A 15,285-nucleotide genomic window follows, 5' to 3' on the forward strand; every position below is an offset into this window, starting at 1 on the left:
ATTTGTCTCTCAAAACTAAGATTTTCTTATAGATTGCTTATGGCTTGGGGTTTGGTTTCTCTGAGGGGATAAAAGGGAGGGAGAGAGGAATTTATATAATGTCTTTCAAAAATATGGTGGGCACATGACTTTAGACAAATCTCTGTTACATGTTGAGCTTTCTCACTGTAGAACTGAAAATGGACCCTCTTGGTTTCAGTCTGCTGTTGCAATGAGTTCCTTTAAAATTAGTGGGCTTACTTTTATGGAAACGTGGATGTGCAAGTATTTGTCTGATTAAGTTCTTAATTGACAATATAGGTGTTTATAAATGTATTTATTTTGCTGATTTTAGTGTTACATGTGAGGCATCCTCCTACACAGTGGTTGCATTACTAAAAGATCATGAGTCTGATATGACCTGAGTAGTTTTTGTTAACCTCAGAAGTCTGTAGAGCTTCTAATTGACCAATTTGTTTTGTAGGGTGAGATGGGTGTGAAAGGACCGGACGGTGTTGCTGGTCTGCCTGGTGAAAAGGTATGTGTGTATGTTGATAGGTGATTTAACTCACTGGAAGTGTTAGTTATGTCAGTGGCTCCTCTGCAATTCTGTACAGAAATGGGAGGATAGAACACTTCTGTTAGAACATTATTGTCTTACCTGCACTGCCATGTTTTTGTAGCACACTGAAAAAGCTGTTCAGATCAATAGTACTCTCTGCAGATGTGCTTATTTGGTGGGGGTTTTTTCCAAGAAGTGGGGGTTATATAGAGAGTTAAAGGAAGCTACTTGTTCCACTTGCCCAATTTGTGGTCTGCAAGCTTAGATAAGAGCTCTTGTGCACTCAACAGTCTTCTTGGTAGAGCTTGAGATAAACACCACTGACTTCTTAATCAAAGATTTAGAATAGCCACGGCTAAGAAGACATGCCAGCCTACCGGTGTATTCACTTCATTTCAGAATGTTAGTGTGCAAAATAAGACAGCAGTGTGCACTTACTGGCTTCAGTGCTACTGACCTGTATTAGAGGAAGTCTGTAAGTCTAATATCTACCATCTTCAGTGTAGAGACAACCCTCACAATACTGAGGAAACAGCCTGTTGCTGTCAGGCTTAAAAGCTGTGGGTTTACAGGATATGAAATTAGGAAACTGTCTTTTATTTTTACTTACTATTTCTGTCTCAAATTGTTAAAAATGGGAGGTAGATGTCTATCACCAAAATTATGAGTTAAAATCAAGGTATTTGTTGCTGATGTTAAGTTATATGTGGTAGAAAACTGGAGAACAGGCTGCAAAGATGTTCAAAGGACTTTGCAATGTTGAGGGACTGAATTGTCAAGTGGTATGTAAAACTCTGAGAAAGCAATAGTCCAGTGATGAAGATGAAGAGGAAAACAAAAGAAGCATTATGCATTTCATGCCAGACTGGACTAGCTATTACTACTCAGGGAAGTGATCTTGGAGTTACAGGTCAAGGAAAACATGGACTCACTGTTTAGTACTAGTCAAATACACAAATAGTATTTAGGAATTACTAGGAAGAGAATAGGGAACAAAGCAAAAGCATTTTAATGTCACCATTTTTTTGATGAATCAGTACTATACTGCAACTTGAATGATGTATACAGTTCTGGTTCTCACATCTCAGTGTGAATCTAATAATACCAGAAAAGATTCAGAGGTGATCAAGAGCACTGGGCATCTTCCAATTAAGATGTGACAATGTGGACTTCAATCTGAAAAAGGCACAAATAAGAAAAAAACATGTCATGTTCTGTTCTCTGTACAGTCCAAAATGGAGCAGAAAATATTAATAAGGATTTATTTATTTATTTTACTCTTCAATGTATGAACTAGAGCATCAAACCTATCTGATAGCAAGTTCAAAAAGGATAGAAAGGGCTCGTTCTTCCTGTTACAATATTACAGTTTGAACACTGCCACAGAACTTGAAAAGTCTGAAAATGTATTAGAAAATTAATGGAGTAAAATTCCATGGAGTGTGTCAGTTTATTTGTCTGAAAGTTCTTGGACTTCAAGAGGCTGGAGTCTGGGAAAGCCACAGGAGAAGTTTTTATGGCTGCCTTGTTGTTATATTTTTCTGTAGATGTCTGTTCTTGCCACAATTGTAGTCCTATAATTGACTGGAGAAACCTTTGTTTTGATCCAGATAGACAGTGTTTTACTTTACTGTGCTCCTAGATGTGAATTAATGGAAAGAGTTATTGTAAAGCATTGTAGATTAAGATTGATCTAGAATGAAGCTGTGTTTTCCCTTGGCTCTTTCTGTAGCTCCTACTGTGATGTTATCTTGCTTTAAACTTACCAGGCTACGCTGCTTTTCCAGTCCAAGTTATTATTATTACAGTTTCCATGGTTAATATTGTTTGGGTTTTTTTGCTAAGCGCCTTGCAAATTCATTGTCAGGCCAAATCCCAAAGCTCCTGTTAGTTTACATGAAGCTCAACAGTCAGACCATATTTAATATCAAGACATTGTACTTTTTCTGAACATTACGACTCCCTTAATTCAGCCTTTATAAAATACCATTGCTGAAAATTAAAAATGAACTACCATGAAATACGAAACTGTCAAACATGAAAACTTCTAAAATAAAAAAGGCAAGTATTTTGTACATGCATAGCTAGATGAAGAAACTGAGATCCAGTTACCCAGCTTCTGCTAGCCAGAGTGGTCATATCTCTGTGGAGTAGTCCAGTGCTGTGTGCGTTAGCTCCTTTCTGGAGCTAGAGTGAATATTTTCCTCGTGTTGTGAAAGACATGTTCTGTCTCTCAGGTGATGTATCAACTATATAAATTTGTAGTCTTTTGTTTTTGTGCTCCCTTAAGTGTCGTGTTCTCTATGTCAACACTGTACATAGAGTTAAAGACAAGTGGAGAAGCAGCAGCAAACCTGTCTGAGTTCAAGAATCATTTGGACAACACCCTCAGGCACAGGGTGGGATTCTTGGGGCGTTCAGTGCAGGGCCAGGAATCGGACTTGAAGATTCTCAGGAGTCCCTTGCAACTCAGCATATTCTATGATAAAAATACTCTAAGCACTGCTGTTTGGAAAGACATCTCCTACATTTCAGGATGTTGAGGTGCCGACTGTGCAGTGCTGGGAGAGCATTCTAAGGAGCTACTGCTGTTTGTGTATCCTCTTAAAGCATTCAACAGACATTATCTATTGTTGGAGGTGTTAAATTGCTTAGTATGGCTATTGTTATGCTTTTGCACTGTGTATTTCTGAGCTTTGTGCAGATGTGCCCCTGAGTCAGAAAAGAAACAGGAAGAAGGAAAAATTTTTTTTTTTTTTAATTTAACTGAAGTTTGAGGCTTCAGAGAACAGAGGTGCTCTTGCTAATACTCCCAAAACCTATCCACTGCAATACTCCTTTGCTTATACTTCATTCCCTGGGAAAAGGTTCAGAGAATAAATAAGCAATAGATTTTACTCATGTTGTTATGCACAAGAAACAATATCAATTCATTTGACCTATTTTAGGTGTTTAACTTAAGAGTGAGATAAACTTGGCTGTTGGAAGTCCTGTTTTTTCAGATAAATTATCTCAAACATACCTGACGTAGTGAAAAACTAAACTTAGAATAATACTATTCAATGGACTTTATTACTTGAGAGAATTTTAACAGAAGAATCTCCCAGAGCAGTGCTTCATGTTCATATACTTAATTTTCAGGCTGTGGGTAAATGGTGAGACATCTGCAAGGCATCATATGTGGCCTTGACTTCCAAAGATCTTAAGTGTGAAAATTGTTCAGTCTGTCTTCAAATGTGACACTTTGCCCTCTGTCACTTTTAAAACATACTGTCACTGAGAAAATAATTTCCCATTCACTAAATGCTGCAGTGTTTTTGTGACAGTCTCTTGCTGATAGGTGCACAAGTAAGTGGTGTAGACTTCTAGGAGGCTCTTACGAATTAATAGGTTGGATCTGCTGAAGGCTAATACAGAGAAGAGAATTTAAGACTTGGTGACTCTAGGGTAACATAAGAATAGCCTTAACACCCTAAAGAAAACAGAGAATGTTCTGGCCATAATTCAGCAGTTTTGTGGATTTTTCTGATGCAGTTCTTGTAGGCTGCCAAAGAAAAAAATGAGGTTTTGTTGACTGGTGGCTACCACAAGGTGCCTGTTGTCTCATCAGCCTTTGGGTTAAAAGAAGTCAGTGTGCTGGTGCTTATGACCAGTCTAGAGAGTCAAGCATCTAATGCAGACCCTGAGGAGCCCTACCTCAGGCCCCTCAAAGTCACAACAGAGTAGATAATCAGCACCATTACATCTGTCTATTTGATGTCTGCCTACCTAGTTCCTTCATCCCCATCCTTCTTCAGGGAACTGTCTTAAGAGATTTTTCTTTTAAATATTAAAAACTACTTGGGATGACAGGACAAATTCTTGAGATTATCAGAGGAGATAGTTCTAAGGTATTTGTTTATAATTCTAAATAAGAGGGTAGTAGTCCTCCCTTGGAGGGAAACCTGCTTCCTTTTTAGGCTATGAGAAGAAATGGAATACAGTGGCACGATCCCTTTCCTGCAATCAGGACTGATTTGAAGCTCAGCCTTCTGGGCACATTTCTTCAAGGTATCTGTCAAACCATGATACAAGAACAACTGGAAGTTGTGGTTAATCAGAATCCCTATGTGTGTGAGACCTTAGGCACTGTCCTTCTGGCGATGTTCAGCAAAGTCTGTGAGAACAGAAGAAATGTGTTGAAGGAAACACTTTGTTAGCCTACATTTTGGTGATTGGCAAGTTAAATTGCCTCTTGGTACACTTCTGAAGCCATTTAGTATATCTGGATTGTAGCCAGAGTGCTGGTTATGGCATGAGAAATTAAATCTGTCCCTAAAGTGGAGGTTTGAGGTAACTGGACTGCTTTAAGATATATTATGACAGTCACCTATCTGCTCCACAAATTAACCAATCCTGATCTAGCAGTTAGACTCTTTATGGCAACAAAAACTGATTGCTCTGTCACTCACCCAAATAAGTCAAGTCCTTTCCTTCTCTTTGCTTCTGGTTCTATAATGCCATGGAAACAAAGCTCCAAACTGAAAGTTTATTTATGTTCTGGATGCTAAGTGATGGAGTCCTGTTTGGGTTATGGGGTTATTTTTTGCTGGTCTGTGATGCTTTGACAGTCAAGGTGAACTTCTCAACTGTTTTGGCATATACATTTTAGGGGATGGACGATCTCTGCGTACTTGAGAAGTTTAGCAGGAGAGTTCCTGGTTCTGAGAGATAAGTTGCCACCTGCGGCAGGTATTTTGATTCAAAATATTAAGCCTCTTGGGGAGTTGTGGACCTTACCACTCCCTCCAAGTACCTCAGAGGAGGTCGTAGTGAGGTTTCTTCTCCCAGGTAACAAGTTAGAGGATAAGAGGAAGTGGCCTCAAGTTGCACCAGGGGAAGTTTAGATTGCATATTAGGAAAAATTTCTTCACCAAAAGGGTGATCAGGCAATGGAATAGGCTTTCCAGGGAAATGGTTTGGGTCAACATCCCTCGAAGTGTTCAAAAAATGTGGTATTTGGTGACATGGTTCAGTGGTGAAGATATCAGTGTTAGGTTAACGGTTGGACTCAATCCCAGAGGTTTTCTCCAACCTCAGCGATTCTATGGCTTATGTGTGTTTTGAGTCCTGCTAGCCAGAAAGGCCTTATGCTTCTGAGATTGTGCTCATGGCAGTAAGGCTCGAGGGACTCAAGCTAAGGAAGGTGAGTTATTTACTTTATTCTTGGCCTTTCTATATTTTTTCATTTTTTCTATTATGAAAATATTTTTTCTTCTTTATCAGTGACTGAGTTCTAAAAAATAAAATGGATGTAGGCAGAAAGGTAATTCAGAAAATTCAGAAGATTCACAAAATTAAACTGGGTTTGTCCATTCCCCTTTAGCCAAACCTCTATAATAATTGCTTTCTTATGATTCATATTATGTGATTCATAGTATACAATTCATAGTGATGAAAATCATGTGTCTATGTTTCTTAAATTATATTTTGTGAAATACTTGTGACAACATTTGCTTTGAATATTTGACTTTCAAATGGCTTAACCTTACTGGTTTAGTTTTTTGCACTAATTTTTTGCAATCTAGATTGTGAATAGTATTCCTAAAATATTAAATATATTCAGTAAAGTTTTTAAAATAGCTGGTCTGGCATGTAAGCTTGAGATATTCAATATGCTGAGCATTTGGTACTGCACTCTATAGATGCTCCTGCAGTATATTAACAAAATAGTTTAGACTGGAAAGAGAAAGAAATGCTTATGTAAATCAAAAAGTGTTTATTGCTACACAACTTAGATTTATGTTCAAAGACCAGAGAAAAACTAAGTGTAGATTTCAAGAAGTCTACCAACTGTATGAGTGCTACTGGTATTTTGAGTCATGAAAGTGAGATTTACAGGAAATAAGGTTTACATGAAACTGTTCAGCAGGTATTTGTAAAGGGATTCGTCTTTCTTTTTTTCAAGCACATGTATTTGTGATGATGATCCAACAAAATGTATATGAACTCACATATTTTGTGAGCTGGAAGATAATAGTACTGGAATAAATAATGCTGCTAGTAGTGTTGTTTTTCTTAATTTAACTGTGTCCTATGGTTATCTGGAATTTCAGTTTTCTCACATCCAATATCACTGTGCTGTCCTCAGTTTTAACTGACTTGGAAACCAAACACTGATGATTTCATTATTGATAAAGTTGATTATCCTTTTGGAATAGGGTTCTCTTTATATTTGGAACAGGTAAGGAAATAATTAGTAAAAGGCTACCCAAAATGTGATATAGATACCATTTGTGGTATGAATGCTACATCAAAACAGCTTTCTGGCACTTCCTGAATGGTCTACTTTGCATTGCCTGGTGGGAAGAGTTCTCCTTTTCCTTAGTGGTGCCTGAGAAAATGAGTTTGAAAACTGCTGCATTATAAGATTATTCTTCCAATATAAAACATGGCTTAGAAATGTCCAGTGCTTTGTTTTCCAACATTATTTCATTTATGTACATGAATTTAAAAATTTGAAAAAAAATTACATGCTAGTACAGCATGTGACCTCAAATCGCTTTCAGAGATGTTTTTAATACCCATCTCCATACTGAGTACTACAGGGTCAGGGCTTCAGGGCCATGTCATGGAAATTTCATGTCATGAAATCCACAACTGGAAACTTGTTAAATGTACATCCAAATCAAAACATGTCATCGTGAAGATCCTTGTGACCATTGACCTGCTTTACCCATTGCTCCAGCTAGACCATAGAAACTAGAGTTTTCCAGGGCATATTTGACTTTGCAGAAGAGCCATGGATATACGGCCTGTTATGCCATTTCCGCATATGCTTCTGGACCATTAATCACTCATGCAAATGTACAAATCTGAGGAGATGTTGGTGTTGAGCTTACAGTAATGCAGTCTTTTCCTTGCTTACAGTAATGCAGTCTTTTCCTTGCAGCTGTCTTGAAAGATCTCTGGACATATTGCCTTCCACTTTTCATGTCCTGTACAGATCCTTGAGAGGGATCAGGATATTTCCGAAGTAGCTCATCAGCATCTTTGAGAAAACTTCCAAAATGCATGTGGAGCACTGGATAGGTACTGCTTAAAGCCATCTTACTCAGTTTGTCTGTCTTTTATTCAGTGCCATCCAATTTATGAGCTCCCATCACTGCTAAGCAGTTATATTTCAATATTCTTAGATCATGTATGGACATAAATTGTGTTAGTTATACAACTTTTGAAAAATCTTTGTGCTGTTTTGCTCTGGAGTCCCTAACATAAACAAAATAACATGATCAGTAACTCAGGAAAAATATTTGACATCAGAAATCTTTTAAAAGTAAGAGAGTTGTGAACTGTAAGAATGTGGTCCAATCGGAAACTTTATTACCACTAAGTTTAAGCCTTGAGCTTGAGAATTGCTGGTGATGGTAAATCAGGCAATTGAATGCCATCTATTGCAGCAACAAATCATCTACAAGTTTTGTACTCTTTTTGTGTTTTCAGTGGTATCTTAGTGTAAAATTCATGTACATCTGATTTAAGAGATGGATGCATATGAAAATAGAATGTCTCAAAAGATTTTTTGATGCATAAATATGCTTAAAAATAAAAAGAATTATCTTACTTGGAAAATACACTTTAGACCATTATGATTTCCAGAACTTGTTTCATTGCTTCAGCATGTATGGTTCTTGCTTGCTTGCTTTTGCTCTCTCCTTAGCATTACAAGTGTTTTGAATAGCCTTTGATCATAAATTTGATTCCAGAGAGCTGTCTGCTGTGCTGACTTATTTTTGCCTTATTAGGTGATTTTTGCAGTTCACAACTCCAGGAACTGCTGAGCTCCCTGGTTTTTCCTAAAGCTAAACGACAGCAGTTCAGTTCAGTTCTCGATAGAAAGCTCGGTGGAATCAAATTACCTGGCATGCAGTGACAGTGCTTGGGTGTTATTTCCATTCTGGAGGCAATGATGCTGGTGACTGCTGTAGGTGTTGGTGAGCAGAGACTTCAATTTTCAATTAAAGAATCACTGCTTTTTGAGGGAAAGGAAATATGCTTAAGTCCCATCTGAGGAAAGTTATGGCATTGTCTTCTGTGCTCTCATGGGTTCTCTCAAAATCAGATTAGTATGCCTCCGTAGAACAAAAGTACAAATGTGATTTTGGAGCCAGACATTACTTCTTGTATTGCTTGGCATCAAAGCTGAGGGCTCCTGCAGGCAAATGACACTGGTGAGATAAGAGTGGGAGGTATATGTACTCTCTGGTATTTGCATTGGCACTGCAATAAGCAGCAGAACGTGGCAGGTCATGGGCCTGGAGCGCAGCAGCCGCCGATGTGATGTGATGTGATGTGAGGTGTGGCTAAAGCAACCAAAGGTCACCATTCATTTTCCAGGGTCTGGGATGCTGGGAGCGAAGCAGAGCGTGGCATCCTGCCATGCAGGGCAGGCCTTTGTTAGCCTGTTATGTAACGTGGAAGTAAAACATAATGCGGCTGTTAAATAATGCAGTCATTAAATGCAGCTCTTTGTTCCTTAATCAGAGAGTCATGAATACTCTAGCTGTGAGTCTGCCTGGCTCTGGGATTCTTAACTGTGTTTCAAAAGCCTCAGTCAGGACCTTACAGAGCTTGAAAGGGCAGGGGGAGGCTTGAGGATTCTTCTTCAATTGTTCATAAATTGTATTTATTGGATTATTTCTGAAAGATTTCTGTGGCACATAGATTTTAGTCTTGTTTATTTTTTCCCCTTCATTTCTGACAGCTAGAGACTAAGTTTTTAAACTGATATTCTGAACTTCCCACATCTCATCAGAATGCAGTGCTTTAAGAAAAGTACCCATTGTTGCACTGTAAAAGTTGGCAGCAGCGTGTTGCAGGAAATGGACTAATTGGGGAGGAAGGAACTTTCTCACTGTACTGCCGCATTGTACATCTTGTCTGACACATTCTGCTTAGTTTTGTTTGTCTTCTTGTAACGCACTAGGTATTGAACTTCACAGAATACTAGATTTTTTGATCTGATGAATCATTGATCTATATTAGGATTATTATGGATAACTTGTGTTATTCTGCTTCATTTAAATTATATATGAGTATTTTCTCCCTGGATAATAACTCCTATTATGAGTAGCACATTAGATTTTTTTAAAAAATTCTTTTTTTCCATACAGTAGAACATTTATACATAGTACAAATTATGCAGAGATTATAGATCATACTGTTGGCTGCTGTGACTTGTGGCCTTTTAACTCTCCTTTTCCCTCTTTTTAGTGAGTGAGTTATATTATTAAAATTTAAATAAATGCAGCTCATATGTGCTTTTTTAATGTCATTGAATATATTTCTTGCCCCCAAACCCATTAAAATTATAACATAGGTTTATATTCCAAATTAAATGTAAATTGCTTTTTTTTAAAATTCATAGATACCAAATTGTTGGAAATAAAACCTGCCATTTTATTAGTATAGCAAAATCATTCATAGGTGTTACAAAGCAGAATACATTTTTATTTTTTTTGTTCCCACTGCTAGACCATATTTATAAGCACCTAAGATCCATCCTGCGTGTTTCAAGTCTGAACTGATTAAATCAATGTGACACTGAGGCTGGGCCAAGTCTTGTCTAATCAGCAGTCAGCACTGTTGCTCTGGCACGAGGTTCTCAAAAATAGAAACACAAGAAGTCAAACAAGTAAGTGGAAGGGCACTAAAAGAAAAAGTGCTGCTAATTCCACTGTTGACTTTCTGTCTAATGGATTCGTGTTCCCAGGCCACACTAAGTAAAGCAACTGGCGCGGGGTGTGTTCCTGCAGATGGCTCAGCAGTGACACACGTGGCCCAGCTGGGTGACAGGTGTTTGATTTGTGTTTAACAAGTACCTCACACAAGGCTTTTTTTTTTTTTTCCCAGATACTGAGAAGCTAGTCATCTAATGCTTTTTCTTCAGAATTAACACCGTTTTTACTATGCTTCCTTCCTATTATGAATGACAGTTCTTCTGATTGACCCATAGACATGAAAATAACATGATTCCACTTTGAAATAACACACTAAACAGGAGAAATTAATTCATAACTAACTTTGTTTAATAGTGGTAACCTATACCTTTACACATAGAAGATGCACAGCATATTATTTGTAGCTATTGACAATAATATCTCAAGAAATAATTATTTAGCGGTCCACTTCACAGAATGAAAATTCACTTAAAAAGTATGTATGGAAGAAGAGTGCCAGACTTCTGGGTTGTGGCCATTATACTCTGTGTTAGTGTGTCTTCCCATAACATGACAAAATTTTGGGACTTTCTCGGACACTGTAGCACAAACCTGGAGTAAAAGAAATTCCCTGTCTGGTGGAGCATATAGTATTGATAGAGGTGCACCCAAGGCCACGAGGGAAGAGCAACGATGGGAAACTATTTAACAGATAGGAATTATGTACAATGTGTACAATGCTATTCCTTAATGTATTTTTGAAGCTTTATTGTAAGCTGCATTATAGCACGCTGCACAATTGGAGAGAGAATGTCTCAATCGCAATCTGGGGAGGGGGAGGGGATTGGTTTTCTTTTCATGAGTAGAAGGCATTTGTTAGTCAGTGCCATCATAGCAACTCTGCTAGCAAAGGCAGCAATGAAAATAATAGAGTATCAGGATGACTTTACCAATCATCTGTGATTAATGGGAACCTAAGCAGGTAGGATGTGTAATGTAAAAGTGGCTGTGGCCAGTTTGTCTTCCCCACCCCATTTCTCCATACTTTGGTCTGAGAATTTTTGTCTTCTGGTATCAAGTCTATGAGTTGGGAAAAGGTAAGGCTTCAGGATCTGTTAATAAAAATGCGTGACTCTTTGCAGCGACAGGATTGCAAAGCCAGTGTTGTCAAATCACCAGAAGAAATACCACCCTCTAGAATACACTACACTGGCAGTACTTCTGCTGAACCACAGAAGAATCAGAAAGGAATGCAGCTGGAGAAATAGGTGTCAGAGTATCATTGATTCTCTAAACCAACATTAGGCTTTAGGGAGAGGATGGTTAAAAACTCACGCAAAAGCCTATGTCCCTCGGATAGCAGACAAGCTGCTTTCTGTCAGGCATCCCAGGTGTGGTATGCAGAGCAGGACAGTAAGCCTCAAAGAGGTTAAGAAAAGGCCTGAAAGGGATAATTACAACCCTACTAGGCTGAGATGTCATCATTACTCACAGAAGTGGTCAGAATTTATGGAAATGGAGACTTACCTTTAGGGAGCAGCTCTACGGCTTCTGTGCTGACAGTAGATCTGCTGATCCCAGATTCTCAGGTTAGTGTAGGTGAGTTGGAGTACTAGGATATGTGGTTGTTAATCTGTCTCCAAAACACAGTAAATGTCAAAAAGTTCCATTTTGGAAGTGAGAAGTTTCTTGGGAAAGCCTTAAAAATCTATGTGTAAGTGGAGACCTGGAAACTGTACCTTGAAGTGCTTTATTTGTCAGTAATTGAAAAGAGGTTTCAGCTACAAGCACACCAACAACAAGGCATTTCAGAAAAAGTACCGATATGAGTTAGTTCTTAGATTAGAAATTTCAGTCTATATGCAGTTCTATTTATTTCTGATTCACCCTAAATACTTTCTTTTTGTACTGCTTTTTTGCATTTCATATCTGTGTGGTTAAACATTGAAGTTAATATTTAATGGTCTGTGGGACAGATTTTTTAGTGTAAACTTACATTTGTATCATCTGAGAATCTTCCTCCTGAATCTTCAGATTATGGAAATAGATGGTGCTGATGATGATGATGATAGTTCTCTAATAAAGAGTAGCCTCTGAAATCTAAGAGGTTGACCAATGCTGTTTGCATTCCTAATATAAACCTCGGGGTTCAACTATTACATTGAGTATAATAGGCATAGTATATTACATTTTTGAAAGACCTCAGCAATATGTTCATATTGAATAATGCTTTTAAACATACATTTAGAATTATTGCATTTCAAATATTATTTGAGCAAGGCCAATTAGATTCATTTCCAGTTCTGTTGAAACTTTAATAGGATTTAGATTTGCTTTAACACCATGTTATGGTTAGATTAGCAACAAATTAATAGATGTTGTGTAGGTCAGGCAATTTTCCTTTTGACAGATCTGCTGGAAGGGAAAAAACATAGTTGCAATAAACTGTCAGTTGTCCATAAGATCACTTCAGATTTTTTTCTAATGTGTTGCTTCAGATAATGGAAATATCCAGCTGGCTACACTTAATTTTCTAAGCTGTTCATCTATAAGACCTTATAAATCTTCGAGAACCTTTTTCATCCAGAAGCCGATTTGCTTATTCCCACTACTCTACAGGAAATGTTCTTGTGGATTTTGTTTGCATTTTTTATGTTCTGTGTATGATGTTGGAGGTCAAATGAACTGGATTGTTATCAAGGCCATGTTTAATTTATGTCTGCACTGCATTTTTAAGTTGCCGCCTCTTTAAGGACATGCAGTGGCAGTGAATACCACTTATATTTGCCAAATGAAGAAACAAGACCTATTGACAGAAGAGGCTCTGCTTCTGCTGATACTTTTTTGATGGCACAGAAACCAGCCCTTGACATATATCCCAAAGACTTCCGTCAGTTTATTACCAAAGAAATGAGAAAAAGGGAAAAAAAAAAGGCAGTATACCTGCCTGTAGCTGTGCATGACAATGAATGGAGTGACCCCTTCATCTTTGGTTTTTCAGAACTTCTCTGACTTCTTCTGTTGGGTGGAAATAATTTGTGGGACGAAAATAAAGGAACAAACTTTTGACTTAGTACTTTATGTAGGAAATGTTTTATGTATTTGAATATAGATATGCTTTATGTACTTGAATATAGATATTGTGTGAGTTGTGTGCTTTTAAAGACATGTTTGTAGCAGAAAAGGAAACAATGTCAACTAAAGAGAGTTCGGTCTGGAGTAAGGAGCCCTGTGGCCATGCTCTCGGATGCTCTGAACTGCCTCTGACTGCTGATCCTTTAGTCGGAATACGAAGCACCAAAACCTAGATTTTCAAGTGTCGTTTAATTTGGAGTATATTAACATCTAATTGCCTGAACGGACAGGTGAGTCAGTCTTGTCCCAAAGATGGATAATGGAAAGGGATGGGAATGAGGAAAAATTGGTGCCTCCTGAACTCAGTCCATGTTATAATATGCAAATAAGATCAGTAGGGTTATTGCTGTTTGCCTTTCTCTTGAGCAGTTACTTAACATGAGTCCTCTAACCTGTCCTGACCCCCTTGGCCAAACCATGGTGTATCTGCTCCACTGGGGCTGCTGTGGCAGCAGGACAGAGCAAAGGAAACAAACTATTTACCTGTCACAAGCCCTTCTTCACCAGGTTATTTTAAGGGAGGATCTTATTCTTATTCACATGGATCTAGTCTGCATCAAGGATAGCACTGAGCAAGAACTCAGGAAGTGCTGGTAGCTCCAGTAGCTTCATTCAAGAGGGAATGAAAGGCTTGGTAGATGTAGTGAAGCCAAAATGTCATGATGTTCAACAGAAACTTCTTGACATGACTAACCCAGGAAATTCATGGGGCAAGTTTTAATAAATATCTTTTGAATATATTTTTATATAACTAATAGTCTATCAGGTGATCCTAACCATTAACATGAGCCTGTTTAAAGAAACAAGGAAATATTCCAGTAGGCTAAGAAAGGTGTCATAGAATGGACTGTAATTGATGTGGGATTTTTATCTGTTCAAGGCAAAGCTCTGCCCCTGCTGGTGGCTCTGCACTGGCTGGGTACGTGCTCCACAGGGGAGGATGCTGCTCAAGTCCCACTGACTGTACGTTGTTGAACATTCCGCTCCATTTCTGCAATGCTAAAAATAGTTGTCCTCATTTTAAAACATCAGGCTATTAGATTATTCCAAGGGTCTGGCATACTTAGACTAATGGAAGGCACATATCCATAAATTATCAAAACACTAAGTAGTGTTTGACGGTGCTGATTTTGCTTCTGCTGAGTTTCCTTGCTAGTAACCCTAGAGTATCAATCCTATTTTTTAAATCAAGCTACAGTCAGTGCCCCAGTAAATTTAAAAATAAAAATGTTTGGTTTCCATATTGAGAATGGAGAAATGTCTGCGTGCTTCTTGATGTCTTTGTTTTTAGTTTTTTTAATTTCGCAGAATCATGTCTGAAAAATGCTTAAAGTGTTTTACAGTAATTGTTTCTCTTTCCCAGCCTTGAAGAGAATTTCATGAAGTTCCCACATGTTTGCCATTATAAATCTTGTTAGTGCCTAAAATAGTCGAAATAGCAAAATGCATTCCAAGTGATTGATAAAAGTTTCTTTCAACACTTGGTTTTTTTGGCTTTTCTCTTTTTTCTTTTCTTTTCTTTTCTTTTCTTTTTTTTTCTTTTCTTTTCTTTTCTTCTCTTCTCTTCTCTTCTCTTCTCTTTTAGTCTCTTTTCTCTCTTTTTTTTTTTACCTTTTTGTTCAGTGTGTGTGTGTTTAGGTAATGTGATTCCTAATTCATATTTTTTGACAGTACTGGTAACAATGTTCCTGATAAAGTTCATATACTTGTATGTTAGGGTAGCCTCTCCTTTTATTATTTTTAATTATTTTAGTGTGAAAGTCCTTTATTTAGGGAGGGGAAATAGCTAAATGTGGAAGTCAAGGTATAAAAACTGACGTAAATGCATTCTAAGAAGGTTGTTAAATACACATACACCAAGCATCTAACTTTACCTTCAAAATTCTTAGGTATAAAGCAAGTCTCTAATTT

At 37.7% G+C, this 15,285-nt stretch overlaps 1 protein-coding gene across 8 annotated transcripts in view; it reads left to right on the forward strand.

The window, feature by feature from the left end:
* Positions 1-15,285, forward strand: part of COL19A1 (collagen type XIX alpha 1 chain) — a 187,579-nt gene that overhangs the window by 46,770 nt on the left and 125,524 nt on the right. For all 8 annotated transcript variants that reach the window (XM_048296720.1, XM_048296721.1, XM_048296717.1 and 5 more), the window contains exon 10: positions 464-517. In XM_048296720.1, the coding sequence (XP_048152677.1) occupies positions 464-517 (54 nt within the window). The remainder of the gene's footprint in view (positions 1-463; positions 518-15,285) is intronic.

The sequence above is a fragment of the Corvus hawaiiensis genome, chromosome 3 (assembly GCF_020740725.1).
Source record: "Corvus hawaiiensis isolate bCorHaw1 chromosome 3, bCorHaw1.pri.cur, whole genome shotgun sequence".
NCBI lineage: Eukaryota > Metazoa > Chordata > Aves > Passeriformes > Corvidae > Corvus > Corvus hawaiiensis.